The sequence below is a fragment of the Cololabis saira genome, chromosome 12 (genome assembly GCF_033807715.1).
Source record: "Cololabis saira isolate AMF1-May2022 chromosome 12, fColSai1.1, whole genome shotgun sequence".
Classification (NCBI taxonomy): Eukaryota; Metazoa; Chordata; class Actinopteri; order Beloniformes; family Belonidae; genus Cololabis; species Cololabis saira.
The window spans coordinates 13978932-13995965 of NC_084598.1; the positions used below are offsets into that span (position 1 = coordinate 13978932).

General features: G+C 39.9%; 1 protein-coding gene across 1 annotated transcript; it reads right to left on the minus strand.

Moving 5' to 3' along the window:
* Positions 1-82: 82 nt before the first annotated feature.
* On the minus strand, positions 83-5019 carry rfc2 (replication factor C (activator 1) 2). Its single transcript, XM_061735631.1, has 6 exons — positions 4782-5019; positions 2698-2803; positions 2519-2620; positions 2097-2355; positions 1714-1974; positions 83-353 (listed from the first exon to the last, which is right to left on the minus strand). The coding sequence occupies exons 1-6, from the start codon at positions 4990-4992 to the stop codon at positions 243-245; spliced, it is 1050 nt and encodes a 349-aa protein (XP_061591615.1). The 5' UTR covers positions 4993-5019; the 3' UTR covers positions 83-242.
* Between the last annotated feature and the right edge of the window lie 12015 nt (positions 5020-17034).

Genomic DNA, 17034 nt, shown 5'->3' on the forward strand with positions numbered 1-17034 from the left:
ATCCAAGATGGGTTGGGTTCTGACTAAATCCCCCGCTGTAACACCAAGGTTCAGGTCTAACGCAAAAAATAAAAGTCTGACAACAGCTTATCAAATAACATTTATAACAGATCTGTTTTTACATAGTTTTGCTTCAGAGGTTGTTTATGGAGAAATTAAAGGAACTGATGAACGAAGAAGAGCTGGATCCGTGAACGTGTGACAGGCTGGCTCCGAGCGGGAGTGACGGGGGTTTGTGGGCTTCAGCTGGCGGCGGGGACCGCCGTCTTCCTGCACAGTCGTCCCAGCAGCCCGGCCATCTGCAGCAGCGAGTTCACGCCTTCAGCCACGCGCATGTGAGTGTAGCCGATCTCCTGGAGGAGAGAGCCGGACACGCCGGAGTCACGTGAGTCTGGGCCAGTTTCACATCACACATCTGGAGATGCAACTGCCTCGTTCAGGCTGCAGACATTCAACCGTCGGCTCAACATGCACACCGACAACAGACGTCTGCAGGTCTTGTTGCTATGGGATACGCAGAAAAGTCAGAGTTCTCTGGAGCATTAACATTTAAGAGTCCTTCAACTCCCGACTGTTGGATCGTCCATCTTCACCCTGTTAGTTTGCGATTCTGCAGCTGATTAACCGGCACGTTAGCGACTGAAGTAACAGAATCTCTAAGAGGACTCAGCTGGAATTAAAGGTTCACTGGAGTCGATCTTCTGAGGACTTCTGTTAAAAATCCTCACCAACTTAAATAAACTAAGCTGCCTGTTATGAAACCAAGTGTGTTGAGCCGAAGTCTGTGCAGGAGTTTAGTGAGTGAGAGGAGGCAGGTGAACAAGCGCAGACCGGAGATCAGGGTGTTTACCCCAGAGGAGACTCCGTTTGGAGGGGAAAGGAAGCGAAACAAAGCATCAAACCCCCAAAGATCCTGATTAAAATCAGAGTTGGTCCTGATAACGCTATTTGATCGTGCTTCTGTCTTGTGGTTTTAAAGTTTTAATGTTAAACTGACACAAAGTTTGTCAGCTTCATCAAACCTCTTCCTCCATTTGTTAAGAGTCTGATTTGTGTTGAGACCTGAATCAAGTTTTGGTTCTGGAGCAACATCCAGGCTTGTAGAACCAAAATCCAGGACTCGGTCCAACTCGAGCCCTTGCTTTAACGACCTGGTATAACTATTTACTGCATTCAGTCTTAAATCAGACGAGTCCTCACATTTTGATTAGATATATTTCATAAAGATTTGAATTGTGATCAAATCTACGGCAACTTTCATCTTGATTTTGTGCTGCCGCATTTGCCACGTGACGTCGTTTCACGTCATAAGTGCATCGTGTTGTTCCCCTTATTTCTGCTTTAGTGGAAACAAAAAAACAGTTGAGTGTTTCATCGAGATGTGAATGTCCAACCTTCTCCATCTCCTGTGAGCTCATCCAGACAAGTGAAGCATCAACTAAAGATCTTCCTCAGTTTCCAGCAGCAGCAGAGCGGGCGAGAAAACTTGCTGCGCCCGTCGGCGGTTAAATGCCAGGGTTTATATTCAGCCGTCGTCTGACTGCTGATGTTTACGATCGGTAACGTTGCCGTCGTTCGGTTAGGGCCTGGCTTGACTCGAGACTGGACTCAACACCGACAACAACTCTGAAACGTTTGCCGACTACGGTTTTAAACATAACGCGTTTAATTTGACGCTGAGGCCAGAGACGAGCTGGTGTCCTGATCACCCACCTTGATGAACTCCAGTTTCAGGTACTCAGCCATCTGGTACGTCTTGCAGACCCTGAAGATGTTTCCGATGATGTCCTCTGGAGAGTAGCCCAGCGCCCACAGGTGCTCCACCACCTTGTAGGCCTCGTCGATGTTCCCCTCCACGCAGTGTCCCAGCATGCTTTTCACCAGCAGTGGGTGGGGCTCGTCGCAAACTTTAAACACGTTCTCACCGTTGATGTAGCCGAAGCCGGAGTTGGTGGACTGCAAGTTATTCAATGCCTGCAACAAAAACGAGGCCTGAGCGAGACTTGGCTGAGCAGCGACTCGCTCATGCTAACACACACTAGCAAATCTCCTCATCCTTCCCACCACTGAAACTGGGAGTTCAGGCTCCAGCTCACCTGCCTCATGTCCCCCTGGGCGGTGAAGATGACGGCCTCCAGCCCATCGTCAGACACGGACAGGCGCTCCTCCTCCACCACCTCCTGCAGCCGAGCCAGGATCTGTTCATCCGTCAGTTTGGAGTAACGCAGCACGGCGCAGCGGGACTGGATGGGCTCGATGATCTTGTCTGAGGCGTTGCAGGCGAGAGCGAAGCGAGTCGTCTTGGAGTAGATCTCCATGATCCTCCTCAACGCCTGCTGAGCTCCATCGGTCATGCTGGAAACACCAGCGCCTCTTTCAAGCTCAAATCAGGGGCTATTCGTTCATTTTTAACAGTTCGGGTGTTTTATCAGATTATCAGTCACCTGGAGGACCACACCTTTTAAAAATGACTAGTATTTTTATGTTGAAAGCAGACTTTCTAGTTTTCCCGCCTCACCTGTCGGCTTCATCCAGGATGATGATCTTGTGTCGGCCTTTGGGCAGCGTCACTTTCTGCTGAGCAAACATCTTGATCTTGTTCCTCACCACGTCGATCCCCCTGTGGACACAACATCCACCCTCAGGTCCTGCACCTCCGCCCAGAGCCGGGACTCGTCCAGCGGGCGGGAGACTCACCTGTCGTTGGAGGCGTTCAGCTCCAACACGGCGTCTTTCATGGAGGCTCCCAGCAGAGCTCGAGCCAGACACAGGATGCTGGTGGTCTTCCCCGTCCCAGGAGGACCTGAACCACACAAACATACAAAGCTCCATCTTTTAATACATGCTGCATGTATGTGTGGAGTTTGTAACAAAATCATTTCCCCCTGGGGTTTTTAATGTATTTTGATTGATTGACATGCTTCAGCTATAAATGAAGGATGACGGTCGTTTTTTCATTTGACACAAAAAGGAGGTTTTACTACCGTAGTTTTCTCATACATATTTAAGAATCATATATATCCAACGAAATAAATAAGCTTTTTTTTTTACTATAATCCGAATGTATGTAGAAAAAAATAAAAACTTTTTCTTCAGCATTTTGGATCCTTCTGAGGACGCAGAGTTGGTGTTAAGTTTTATTAAACATATTGAAAGATCTGCGTGTTCGTTTGTCTGGTGCACCATAAGAAAACCAGTGAACAAAATCAAATGTTAAGACAAGCTTTTATAATATCATGCACAATGTTTTCCAAACGGAGGTACACCTTACTCAAACACATAGGTGGGAGAGAAATGCACTGTGGTCCTATTTATACTGAAAAAGGGTTTTGTACGTTATAGGTGCGGATGTTGAACCTTATCTGTGGGTAAAGAAACCTAAACATGTCACACTTTCAGCCATATACATCCTGCTGATTGTTTCTTACTTGAGATGTTAACTCGGCAAATACCTGGGATCACGAAAACTTAGAGAAAAACAGGGTGGAACTTATCAATTTTAAAACATCTGTTTTTCTTCTTTTTTCTCTGTGGAACAGTTTGGAGCAGGAAATGAAACAAAGCACTAACATAAATCTGTTTAAAAAGAGATACAAACAATTATTTATAAACGGGTATATGGAAGAGGAAATGGGTTAACGAGGAGTGTGATAAACAAATAAAATAGGGAAAAATATTAGTATATTATACTTGCTTAAGATATGTTTAGATATTTATGTGGATATTTATGTAGTATATATTATATGTTGAGAGGGATAGTTATAATTATGTAATATATGTTATATATTTATTATGTATGTAGCATATATATATTTATAGGGATATTTATGTAGTTTATATAGTGTATATTTATATATATTTATATAATATTTGTATTTTCTATATATTGATATAATATGTAATATTTTTATTTTCTATATACTTATATGGATAATTATGTAGTAAGTAATAGGCATGTTTACGTAGTATTTATATAGACTATATTTATATGGATATTGTGTAGATATAATAATAGCAATAATGTTAATTCATAGAGTTATAAAGGGGTAGGAACTAGGAAAAAGTGTATACTTCTTCCTACTCCTTTTTTCGAACATATGAAGATGTTTATTTTTATATGCGGGTCAATGACGAATAAGGATTTTCAACAGGTCAATTTTTAAATAATAAAAAAAAGAATATTAAGAATAAGAATATCTATTGCAGTAGTTCAAACATTAAGAAAGTTGTGTACACATAAATTCATATAACATTTTTAAATTTAGTTTTTTGTCAATATGAATTGGCACTAGCCTTAAAAAAGGTCATGTGGTGCAACCATGATTCATATCAAAATAAATTAATTTCCTTGACATCTTTTTTTTTTTTTTACAAGTTTTCAGTATTATATGAAAATGGTTGTTTTTTTTTTTAATGGTCGCACCACATGATATTTCATAAAATGGACATCAGTCAAACTTTGTTTGTATAATATGATGGAAATATAAATACAAATGTGTTGCAATCTTACACACTACAAGACACTTTTGGAAACCATGCCAGATAGGTCAGAAGATTGATTTTAAAACATTTAGAGTGATTTCAAAAAAAGTTTTCAAAACAAGAGTCATGGTCGGACGGTCGCACCACATTATATTTTGACGCTTAAAACAACAAAATCCCAAATAACTAGTATATACGGCGTAGGCTCTGCGTCGATTTAACGCAAAAGCATAAATGAGGCTTAGGCTGCGGCCCCCGTGAAGCTTGTGTCCGGAGGAAAGCTCCACTCTCCCGCTGACCTGCTATGATGATGTTCGGGACGTTTCCCTCCCTGGCGAACACCTCCAGGCGGCTCACCGTCTCCTCGTTCCCCACCACGTCGCTCAGCTTCACCGGCCGGTACTTCTCCACCCAGGGCAGGTCGTAGGAGGTCCCGGAGCTCTTCGCGGGCGTGTCGCCGGCGTCGGCCGGCCGCTCTCCGCTCTCAGCCTCCACCATCTCAGCGTCCATGTTGTCTGTCAGCCCGCGAACCGAACCGTACCTTCCCTCTCCGGGGACGCGCCACCGCCGAGACCCCTGATTGGCTGGAGGTTTATACAAGAACCAAATGATTGGTCAAGAAAACTCGCGATATCTTTTCACAGCCATGTGATAGTTGTTTTTTTATTTATTTATTTTTTTCACAATTCTTTATTTCAAATTGTCAACAATACATTATAAAACAAACAAAACATAGAAACAGTTGATGCCAGGGGATTAGTCACAGACAGAAATTATAGATCAGTTAAAAAAAAAAGTTATATAACTTAGTGGTTTGGATGGCTTTTCTATTTTTACAATATTGGATTGTTGCTATGTATTGTTTGAATTCATTTTTAAAGGCCGGGAAAGATGGTATGTGATTAGAGAATTTAGATTTGTGAATATGACATTTTGCAAGTAACAAAATTAAATTGATTATGTAAAATTGATTTGCTTTGCTAGAGGTGTAAGAAAATAATCCAAACAATACATTTTCATATGAAAAGGAGAAATCAGAGTCAATATGTTGTGAAATTAGTGAACAGATATCTTGCCAAAAAATACATGAGATGGGACAAGAACAGCCATGTGATAGTGGCAAGATATGCGCTGTAAACTAATACAAGTAAATTGACTTATTTTCATAAAGCGCCTTTCTACAAAGAAATGTACGTTTTACGTCTCATTTATTCATTCACACACGCACTAATATACTTGGGAAACAGTTAGGCACCAAATGTAATATATTTAATTTTCTCAGATGGAAAAAATAAGAACTTTACTGATCCCACATAGGAGTAATTCATGTTATATCAGCTATAGGGCTTGGTCACCAAGGTGCATTCTGGGACGCGGCGGCCGTGTTGGATGCCTCGTGAGTGTAAACAAACAGCAGTGTATTAGCACCAAGTGAACAGACGGAACACAAAAAAAAGATGTTAAAATGCCGGAAGGGAACTGGAATTTATTTATTGATTTCAGTTTTGTCCGAGTTTAACTGGAGAAAACCTTAGCATTCAATCACTGATCTGTTTGATGCAGTGACAGTGAATCTCCCTCCCAGTGATTTATAAAAGAACCCAGGAAGTAAACATCTCAAAGTAGGAAGCACTAAAGTTAATGAGCTTATTGAAATCCTGAGACATGGTTTCAGCTGGACCGGACTAGACCTGCCGGCCGAACCGGAGGGGCCTGGACTGGATTGAACTGTCAGTGTTCACAATTTAGCGACTTTGACACTATATTTAGCAATTTATTGACTTGTGCCATCCTTCTCAACAGGCAGCAGGTGCTGCCGCAGGCTCCTCCCCTTGTCAGGCCGACCAGTCCAGGCGCAGCAGCCCCTTCCAGCTCCAGTCAGAGCAGGTGATGTTCATGTTTTTGCATCCTCCTTGCAAATGAATAGCACGTGTGTGGCTGAACAGAAGAAAGTTAACTAACTAGGTTTAAACATATTTAAACACAACCTTGACCTCAACTGGATGGTTAGTACATTACATTAAAAAGCCTGATGTTGGGTCCTGAATAGCTCAGTGGGTTGAGCGGGCACTATTTACAGAGGCTGCAGTCCACGTGCAGGTGACACGGATCCGAGTCCTGGGGCCTCATGTACAAAGAATGCGGCGCACAAAAAACATGCGTACGCCACTTTCTACGCTCACGGTGGGATGTTACAAAAGTGATTTGAACGTGGAAAGTTGCGGTCTTTCACGCACACATCAAGTCTGGCGTGTGCACTTTTCTGAGGTTTTGTCGGTTGGCGACACTCGCTGGTGATGATGAAGTCCAGAATAGGAGTAAACGTGATGTGACGTGACGTGACAGTCCCCACATTACCAAATAAGTTACACATGAGTGGAGCTGCAACAATCTCACAATCAACCATATGAACATATGAAGGTATGAGCACCGCAATGTAACCTGTCAATCACAACGGCAGCCTTGGTTCCGTTAGAGGAACCTGCTGATGCAGGATCAGTAGTGAGTCTTCAGGGATCACACCGATCTGCTGGTCCAGGACTAAGACTGGACCATCTGCTGGTTTAGGTACCAAGAGGATCCTTCTGGATCTCTGCCCTGAACTGGACCAGCTGCTCCGGTTCAGACCAACATGATGCTTTCAGCTGGAGCTGCTGACAGGTCGGACATCTCTCAGTCACCATGACGACCGTATGGGACGACCACCTGAGATAAAATCCAGAGATCCTTAAAATATCCCATAACTGTGTCTGAACAGACAAACATTAAAACACAATTTGCCGTGAAAAACCAGTTATGTAAAGTTGTCTTTTTAAAATAAAACTAACATGTCTCTGAAAGGTTGTTTGGTACGAACTGATGTGACTCAGCAATGAATGAATAAAGTTGTTATTGAATGTTTAGGCAACTTTCAGAGTCTGATATCGAGTCAGCTGCAGGTGCTGCAGGACTCCAGAAAGTGTTTATCAGGTGATGGACTGGGACCCAGACCGGTCTCTCCTCCTGCGGATGCAACACTCCGAGTTACAGCAACTTTGTTCTTTATTTCTCACGACGTTTGCACCTCGATAATCACGTTGGAACAACTTGTCTTTCTGCAGCGGAGGAATAAGATCGTGATGCTTCGTGTTTTAAATATAAGTTTATTGTTATATTGTTATATTTATGAGAACATCCACAATGTATAAGACTCAATAAACGTGTACATTGTGCTTAATCCGTCAGTATATAATACGCATGACAGTAAAGCGGAACAAGGGGCCGTTTTTCGGCCCACCAACTTCAGTTCTGGTGTCGGTTCTTAAAATACAAACAAGAAAAGGAGAGTATAATGATGCACTAACGCTAAATATTGACATTCACAAACCCATACGATCATAATAAAACCACAACTCTTCACGGAACGCAACACAAAGCAAAGAACATTACCCGTAATGCAATGTAGCTTAAATCGGAAGAATTGCCCCCAAATAAATTATTTCTGACAGGAGTGTCTCCAGCTCACGGCCGATGTTTTTTTTTATTTGTTTTACTTGTTTTTCCAAGTTCCTTGTTAGGACGAGTGGTTTTTAATGATAATTATCCTCATTATCATATTCAAACCGATCTACTTGAGGGAGGAAACAGGGAGGAGTATTGTGCTCCTGCATGTTCACTTGATTCCACGTTGATTGTGATGTTCAAAGAAACATGCGTGGATTTGGTCGTACGCACAGTTTTGAACATCTGATTTTTTTGCGTACGCAAGAATTCCACGCACGGATTCATGTTGAAATCCACACACTCTTTGTACATGAGGCCCCTGGCCTGTTGCTCTTTACAGCCTGTCTTCCCCCCCTCTCTCTTCCCATTTCCTGTCTACCTACTTTCCCAATAAAAGCCACAAGTTGCTACAGTAAGAAATACTAAAATTCCTAAAACCAAGCCATGCATTGTCTTAAAGCGTGACATAAAACATTTTGTGGAGCAAGGGTTTTTTCATGATCTGGTTCTCTATGATTGGGAGAGAATTAATCTCATTGCTGATGTCGAAGTTGCCTGGAATTTCTTTTATGATGGTTTTATCAAAATTGTTGACAAGCATGCTCCCCTCAGAAGGTATAGGGTAAAAGGCCGAAATAATGCATGGTTTTCCACTGATCTATCGAATTTGTTGCATGAGCGGAATGTGGCATGGTCTAAAGCCAGGAAAACGACTCTTGAGTCAGACTGGCTGCTTTTTAGGCGACTGCGCAATTTATGCACTGTTGCAATTAGAAAAGCTAAGGCTGAACATTTTCTCTCTGATATTTCGAAAAATCTAAATAACCCTTTAAAATTCTGGAAAACTATAAAATCCTTAGCTGGAACCATCACTGAATTAGAGCTCCCTCCGTGTATTGTCAAGGGCTCTCATAAAATCTCTGACAAGGCAAAAATGCTGAATTGTTTTAATGAGCATTTCATTTCCTCTGGTTCCTTGTTCGACACTGTTAGTGCTGGGTCTATGCCAGCTCCTAGTCGCTCTACTACTATTAGTCCAGATGTCCATGTTACAGACGGTCAAATCTTTAGCTTTAAGCCTGTCACAGTCTCTGAGGTACAAAAGGCCTTGAAATCCTTAGATATTAGAAAATCTGGGGGCCCTGATAATCTTGAACCTTACTTTTTAAAGTTAGCAGCTGATTTTATTGCAGAACCTATAGCATATCTTTTTAATCTTTCCTTGTTCACAAACAAAATCCCGACTATATGGAAATCTGCTTTTGTTCTCCCTCTGTTAAAAGGTGGTGACTCTAGTATTTTAAACAACTACAGGCCCATCTCTAAATTGTCTGCCCTGATGAAAGTTCTGGAATCCCTTGTGAGTCAACAACTAAAAGAATTTTTATCAACAAACAATCGTTTGTCAAATTTCCAATCGGGTTTTAGGAAGAAACACAGCACAACGACAGCAGCCTTAAAGGTAGTTAATGATTTCATTGAAACCTTAGACAACAATCAACACTGTGCAGCCCTCTTTCTTGATCTGTCTAAGGCTTTCGACACAGTTGATCATGCTATTCTTATTCAAAGACTTGTGAATATTGGACTCTCTGAACAGACTGTCTTGTGGTTTGGAGATTATTTATCAGGTAGATCACAGTGTGTGCAGGCTAAAGGTGTCACCTCCAGCCCCCTTAATATTAGAAATGGTGTGCCCCAGGGGTCGGTCCTTGGGCCTTTACTTTTTATTATCTATATCAACTGTCTTGATCAAAATGCTGCTGAGGCAAATTTTCATTTTTATGCCGATGACACAGTGATTTATTGTTCTGCGCCTACTTTAAATCAGGCACTCTGTCAGCTACAGCTTGCTTTTAATACTGTGCAATGTACCCTGTTTGAGTTGAAGCTTCTTTTAAATGCTGACAAAACAAAACTCATGACGTTTTCTAATGCAAAATCCAAGCCAGTGAATCTCCCGTCCATCACTACTTTTCAGGGTTCTGAGATTGAATCTGTATCGCAATTTAAGTATCTTGGATTCATAATTGATGATTCGCTCTCATTTAAGCCTCATATTCAGCATCTTGTAAAAAAGTTGAAACTAAAATTGGGTTTTTATTTTAGAAATAAGGCTTGCTTTTCCTTCGAAGCCAAAAAGAGACTTGTTGCCACCACTTTTATGTCTGTGCTTGACTACGGCGATGTCCTATACATGCATGCATCTGCTCTATGTCTTCACTCATTGGATACTGTCTATCATGGAGCATTGAGATTTATAACAAATTTTAGATCTCGTACTCACCACTGCTCTTTGTACACTCGGGTCGGATGGTCTGCTCTGTCCACCCGTAGACTCTATCATTGGCATGTCTTTGTTTATAAGGCCATTCTTGGCCTACTTCCACTCTACTTAGGAAATTATGTTTTTCAAAAAAGCACTGGGAGTCATAACCTTCGCTCCCAGGACTTATTTTTATTGTCTGTACCTAGGGTCCGCACTAAACTAGGTAGTAGGGCCTTCAGCTATGCTGCTCCTTATGCATGGAATGAGTTGCAGAAAATTTTAAAATTAAGAGATCTGGTCTCACTTGATGCTTTTAAAGTTCTCCTGAAAGACTTGGAAGCAAGTACATTTAGCTGTAAGTGCTTTGATTGTTGTTGATTTTGACTATTTTTGCGATCTGTTTACTGTTTTGTTAAAACTGTTTTAATTGTTATAAATTGTTCTTATGTTATTTGTTTTTGTAACCATGTTGCTGCCTGTCTTGGCCAGGACTCTCTTGTAAAAGAGATTATTAATCTCAACGAGACTTTCTCCTGGTTAAATAAAGGTTAAATAAAAAAAAAAAAAAACAAGTGCCACAAAAATCTTTAAAAAAAAAGCCTGTTGTTGAATTTCAGAGGTTATTGTGTGAAACTCACATTTAGTGACAATTTAACATGAGTCTCTAAATGACGTAATTGTATAATTTTCCATTTGTATTTAATTATAATGGATGCTCTAAGAGAAAGGAATAAAGTGGTGGGGGAGAAGTTACATTTATTAAAATGATATATTAATAATCTCTTGTTCTAAATGAATTCCTGCTTGTATATACAATCATATTGATGACATATCTAAGCAACTCTTGATATTGAACTTTGCATATTTTTATTTGTCATTATTTATTGATTGTAATATCTCAGTGAGACTATATCAATAAATATACTGTGTAAATCATTATTAAATACCGCTGAGCCAGTGCACGGTCAGTCGGTAGGGCTTCGCGCTTGCGCAATGCATTTGCAGGACGCGGCGGGGTATAGGGGTGCGTCAGTAGGGCTGAGAAACGGGTGAAAACGGTACCTGCTTTCACATTAGGGTCGCCAAAATTCTCGCATAAGTCGCCAGGTTGATGCTACTCGCCTTATTGGAAAATTGTGGCTAGAGAGGACTGAAGACTCACGACAATCTCTAAATTCGCAACCGATTCATTTTACCACCGGGACGTTCTCATTTACGCATGCGCATCCACGCTCACTGTGTGACGTCATAATGCTGTCATATGACGCAGTTTCGTCCTTTGTACAACCTCATAAACAGGTTACAGCTTTATCAGCTTTTTAGACGCTTTAGACGCTTCTACAACTACTACTGCTCTCATTTTTCCATTGTAACTTACATTTTCAAAACTTTACAATGGAAACATCAACTACAATACTACAAAAAAAATCATTCTGGATTGAAGCAGAAAATGGAGGTTTGGTTTTCTTTAAACACATAAGTCGGATCTCAAATACCCAGATGGCGTTGATAGCTGCAGATTGCATTGATTCAGACTCACAGACCATCATTGTTGACCTGTTCACAGAGCTCATACAAACCATGTCAAGTAAAATTGTAAAGTCTGTGTTACCAATCATAAGGGAATCCCAAAGACAACTTGTACATCAGGATGCCTCAGCTGGAGTGTCCATCAAAATAGATGTTGCCGAATGCATCTCCAAAGCTCTAGATTTAACACCAGAGCATCATGAATATATTATGATGCTGTCAGAATTGGTTGAGGAGGAAATTCAAGAGACGGTCAGTTCTAAGCTGACAGCTTCCCTAGCAACCCCCGATGTTGTGGGGGCCACCTATTTCAACATGGAGCACCTTAGCACCATGGTGTTTCTGTTTCTACACTGTTTGAAAGGATATTTTGCAAAACTGCACCATGTTTCCCTCAGACAGAACAGACAATCCAGAGAACATGAGTTAGTCCAGTTACCGGTGAGGATCAGAAAAAAAATCTGTGTTCTCACAGCAGTTCAGGGCGTCACTGAAATCCTGATTAAATGTTTAGGAAACATCAGACAACTCGGCCTCTGCTACACAGAAGTGCAGTGTGAAGCAGAGGATATTGTTAATCTTATCCTGGATCAGTTTGAGGAAAATCCAGGATGCCTCGACATCAGCGACTTATATGAACGTGTTTTTAACTCCAAATTAATAGTTGCTAAATTGACAAACTTTTTTGACCTTTTTTGTTCCAGTGACGCCAACGAAGTGACTGAAGCAAAAGAAAAAGATAGGTTCTCCACATTTTTCACAAAAAACTTTAAGAGAATGTTGGCAGACCTTCACGACTCAGTTGACGCAAAAGAAGGGTCTTCTTCGATCAATGTGGACCATTTGCAATTTTATCTAGAATATGCAATCAACAAACTCAACCAGTCCGGAGCAACTGGAGTGGAGACCAGACAAATAGTGGAAGACGTATTCTCTTGCAAGGAAGTGCAAAACATCTGCAAGACACTAACTAATGAGATCCACGATCATCTGGTGGCTTCCCACGCGTGCAAAGGGCCCATTACTCTCCTGAAAGATAAACCTCAGGTGGACCTTTTGCCTGAGGAACTACAAACTATCACGAAAGACGCGGTTGGGAAGTTGGTGCAGCAGGTGTTGCTGTGCGGGGTAAAGGATCTGTCGCAGGTAACAAGTCACAGCGAGGACACCTTTGATACTCTGGAAGATATCAAGAACCTTTTTAGAAAGATGCTCTCGTTACCAGATAAGAAAAAGGGCTTAGATCACCTGGAAGGTGGTAAGAATTTAAGAGGGAGCAGCATGGCTTTTGATTCGAGCTGCGACTGCGTGCCTTTAAGTTCCTCCGGCACCACCAGGACTTCTACGTCATCTTCCTATGAACCTTCGGCTGACAGATCTACACACCAGGAAATGATTTACAAACTCACCACAGCTCTACTACTTCAGATTGTATCAAAATACGAAAAAGGAGCTCCAAAATCAATGATACAATCTAAGATCAATGTGATAAGCAAACATGTGTCACGTAAAGCGATGAATAGACTGGATACTGAGGACTTTGATTTGATTAGTAGCGAGAAAAATGTAAAAGCTCTCTCTAAGGTGTTGGCGAAACATCTCCTCAAAAGATTTGAATCACTATCATACCTTCTTTTGGCAATTATAGAGTCTAATGAGAATCCAAGGTTTGAAGAGGAAATTCTTCAATGTCTTCAAGCTAAACTGAAAGACGAAAGAAAAATCAAAAAGAAAAGCAAACTGCAGATTTTTCTCGAAAATATTAACATTCTTTAAATACAGGATTTTTGCATCATCAACGCATGATTATGCTCAAAACATCTTCCTTTTTTTGCTCTCCATGATACAACCCAAGCCTGCATCATGGAAAATTAAATAAAATTACAAGTGAAATAAAAAATATGAAATCCATCCTTGCTTTTGGTATTCATTAATTAACCTTGAATACTTTATCAATTCATTACATGCACCTTGAGATAGGACGTTATCGGGGGTCCCAGAAGAAGAGCAGATTTGTCCTTACTGTGATATTAATATCTTTAAATAACCTGTTAACGATTAGGGAAACAGCTCTATGTGTTGTTTTCACCTCCTACACGTTACATTACATCTGATGTTATGAATAATTCACATTAGCAGTTCTAAATTGTAGATGAACGTGGGACCTCTTGATTCTTACATACATCTGGTGATGCATTTTCTTGGACACATCATCAGTGAAAGTACCTGGGATTCCCGGGGGTTTCGGGTCTTTCAACTTCAGACCCCCTCACCCAGGCGACCAAACCGGGGTGATCAGTTCCCGGCCCGTGTCCAAGAAGCATCAACCACTGCTTATCCCTCTGGATCCACAGCCATTGCGAGGCTCTCTCTGCAGCCTCAGAGGCTGCAGAGATGGCTCTCCTTTTACGTGCCCCTGTGATGCCCAGGAGACTGTAGGCCCTGCAGAGTGACTTCCCTGCAAAGCCTCTTCCCCCCACCTCAATCGGTAGGCATCGTGCACGCCACCCCCGTTTGCGGCACTCCTCCACCAGCTCTGCATATTCGCCCTCTTTCTCTCACTTGCTTCTTCCATTCTCTCCTCCCAGGGCACTGTTAGCTCCAACATGGCAGGTGTCCTTTATACTGATAACCAGTTAAAACAGGTGCCATTAATACAGGTAACGAGAGGAGGACAGAGGAGCCTCTTAAAGAAGAAGTTACAAGTCTGTGAAAGCCAGAAATCTTGCTTGTTTGTAGGTGACCAAATACTTATTTTACCGAAGATTTTACCAATTAATTCAGTAAAAATCCTACAATGTGATTTCCTGGATTCTTTCCCCCCATTCTGTCTCTCATAGTTGAAGTTTACCTATGATGAAAATTACAGGCCTCTCTCATCTTTTTAAGTGGGAGAACTTGCACAATTGGTGGCTGACTAAATACTTTTTTGTCCCACTGTACGTTCAAGAGCCATACGGATGGAAGAAGGAGAAAAAAAACACTTCAATTTGAAAAAAAGACGAGAGAAATATAATTAACAGTCTCTTTATTAACGGTGAAGGATGTACAGACATAAAATGAATATCCGTTTGATATTGAATCGTTTTTTAGAAACATCAGAAATGTAACTCCTACCATTGATGAGACATTTAGAAACACCTGTAAGGAAGATTTCCGTATAGAAGAGTTTGAATGTGTCATTAAAAACCCAGCATCAGATAACGCCCCTGGCTCAGACAGTTTAACAGCCAATTTTTATTAATTCTTTTGGGAAGACATAAAGAGGTTGCTCTCTGACGCAGTTATGGAAAGCATCAAGGAAAAAGTTAATGGAAAAGTTATGACAGCAATGAAGCAGGGTGTCATCACACCATTAGCTAAACCAGGAAAAGATAAAAAAGAACCTGAATAATCTAAGATCAATCAGACTTCTCAATACAGATTACAAAATATGGACTAAAGTTCTAGCAGCACGATTAATTCACAATAATATTTGCCTTGTTCTGGATTTAATTGATGATGACGGTTTTATTTTATTTCTGGCCTTCCAGAAAGATTTCGATTGGGTGGAACACCATCTTATTTTTGAAACATTCAAACCATTTGGCTTTGGTGCCAAACACTTGGACGTCATTAAAATGCTGTCTACAGACATCAACAGTTGTATCTCTTTAAGTCAAGGAAGCTCCAGCTGTTTGTGAATGGAGTCCATGATGAAGATTTTTGCATCATCAACGCGTGATTATGCTCAAAACATCTTCCTTTTTTTGCTCTCCATGATACAACCCAAGCCTGCATCATGGAAAATTAAATAAAATTACAAGTGAAATAAAAAATATTAAATCCATCCTTGCTTTTGGTATTAATTAATTAATTAATTAATTAACCTTGAATACTTTATCAATTCATTACATGCACCTTGAGATAGGGCGTTATCGGGGGGTCATACATTCATTCATTCATTCATTCATTCATTCATTCATTCATTCATTCATTCATTCATCTTTGAAAAGAGGATATTAACATTTGCATAAGCATTGTTCAGGGTTCATACACATGTTAACCAACAAGTTTCCATGACTATACATGACCTCTAAAACATCAATGTATGAATGAAATATAGGAATACACTGCAAAAACTCAAAATCTTACCAGGAATATTTGTCTTATTTCTAGTTAAAATGTCTCATTTTTAGTCAAAAAATCTCATTACACTTAAAACAAGAGTCATTACCAGAAAAATAACTTGTTATTTGACAATTTTCACCTGTTTCAAGTAAATTTTTACTTGAAATAAGTAGAAAAATCTGCCAGTGGGACAAGATTTATCTTCTCATTACAAGCAAAAGCATCTTGTTCCACTGGCAGATTTTTCTACTTACTTTAAGTTAAAATTTACTTGAAACAGGTGAAAATAGTTTTTTCGAGTGATGAGTCTTGTTTTAAATGTAATGAGATTTGTTTTAACTAAAAATTAAAATTTTGAGTTTTTGCAGTGTAAAACTATGTAAAAAGTCACTACAGAGGAAATCTAATGACAATTATGGTTTTATACAAAATAAACTTTTGTTTAAACAAACACTGATATACCAGCAATATGTTTTAGTATATGTTGTATAGTAATCTAATATAACTAATAACTGTAATAATAACCGATCTGCATGATGCACAAGACGCTAGGCACGTCACGCGTGAGAACGCGCAAGACTTTTCTATACGAAATATTTATTGATCAATTTAAATCTACCTTATAGGCTCTTATTACTAAATGTTATCATTATATTTAGTAATTTATATTTAATTTATAAATAATAATAATTTATTAGTAATTTATAAGTTTAGTTTATATTAAGTGAGAAAAATAAATTCCATGACTTTTCCAAAACTTTTGGTGTGAACTTATGTTTCGAAAACTTTTCCAAGCCTTGAAAATGACATTTTCAAATTCCATGACTTTTCCAGGTTTTTTAAAAATGTATGAACCCTGATTGTTGCAGTATTTATTTCATATGTTTAATTTTACAAATGAAATTTTTGACAAAAATGTCATACATTCTAGATTCATTACAAATCAACTGAAATATTGCAAGCCTTTTATTATTTTAATATTGCTGATCATGGCTTACAGTTTAAGAAAACTCAAATATCCTATCTCAAAAAATTTTAATATTCTGGGAATCTTAATCTTAAACTGTAAGCCATAATCAACAATATTAAAATAATAAAAGGCTTGCAATAATTCAGTTGATTTGTAATGAATCCAGGATGTATGACATTTTTGTTTTTTT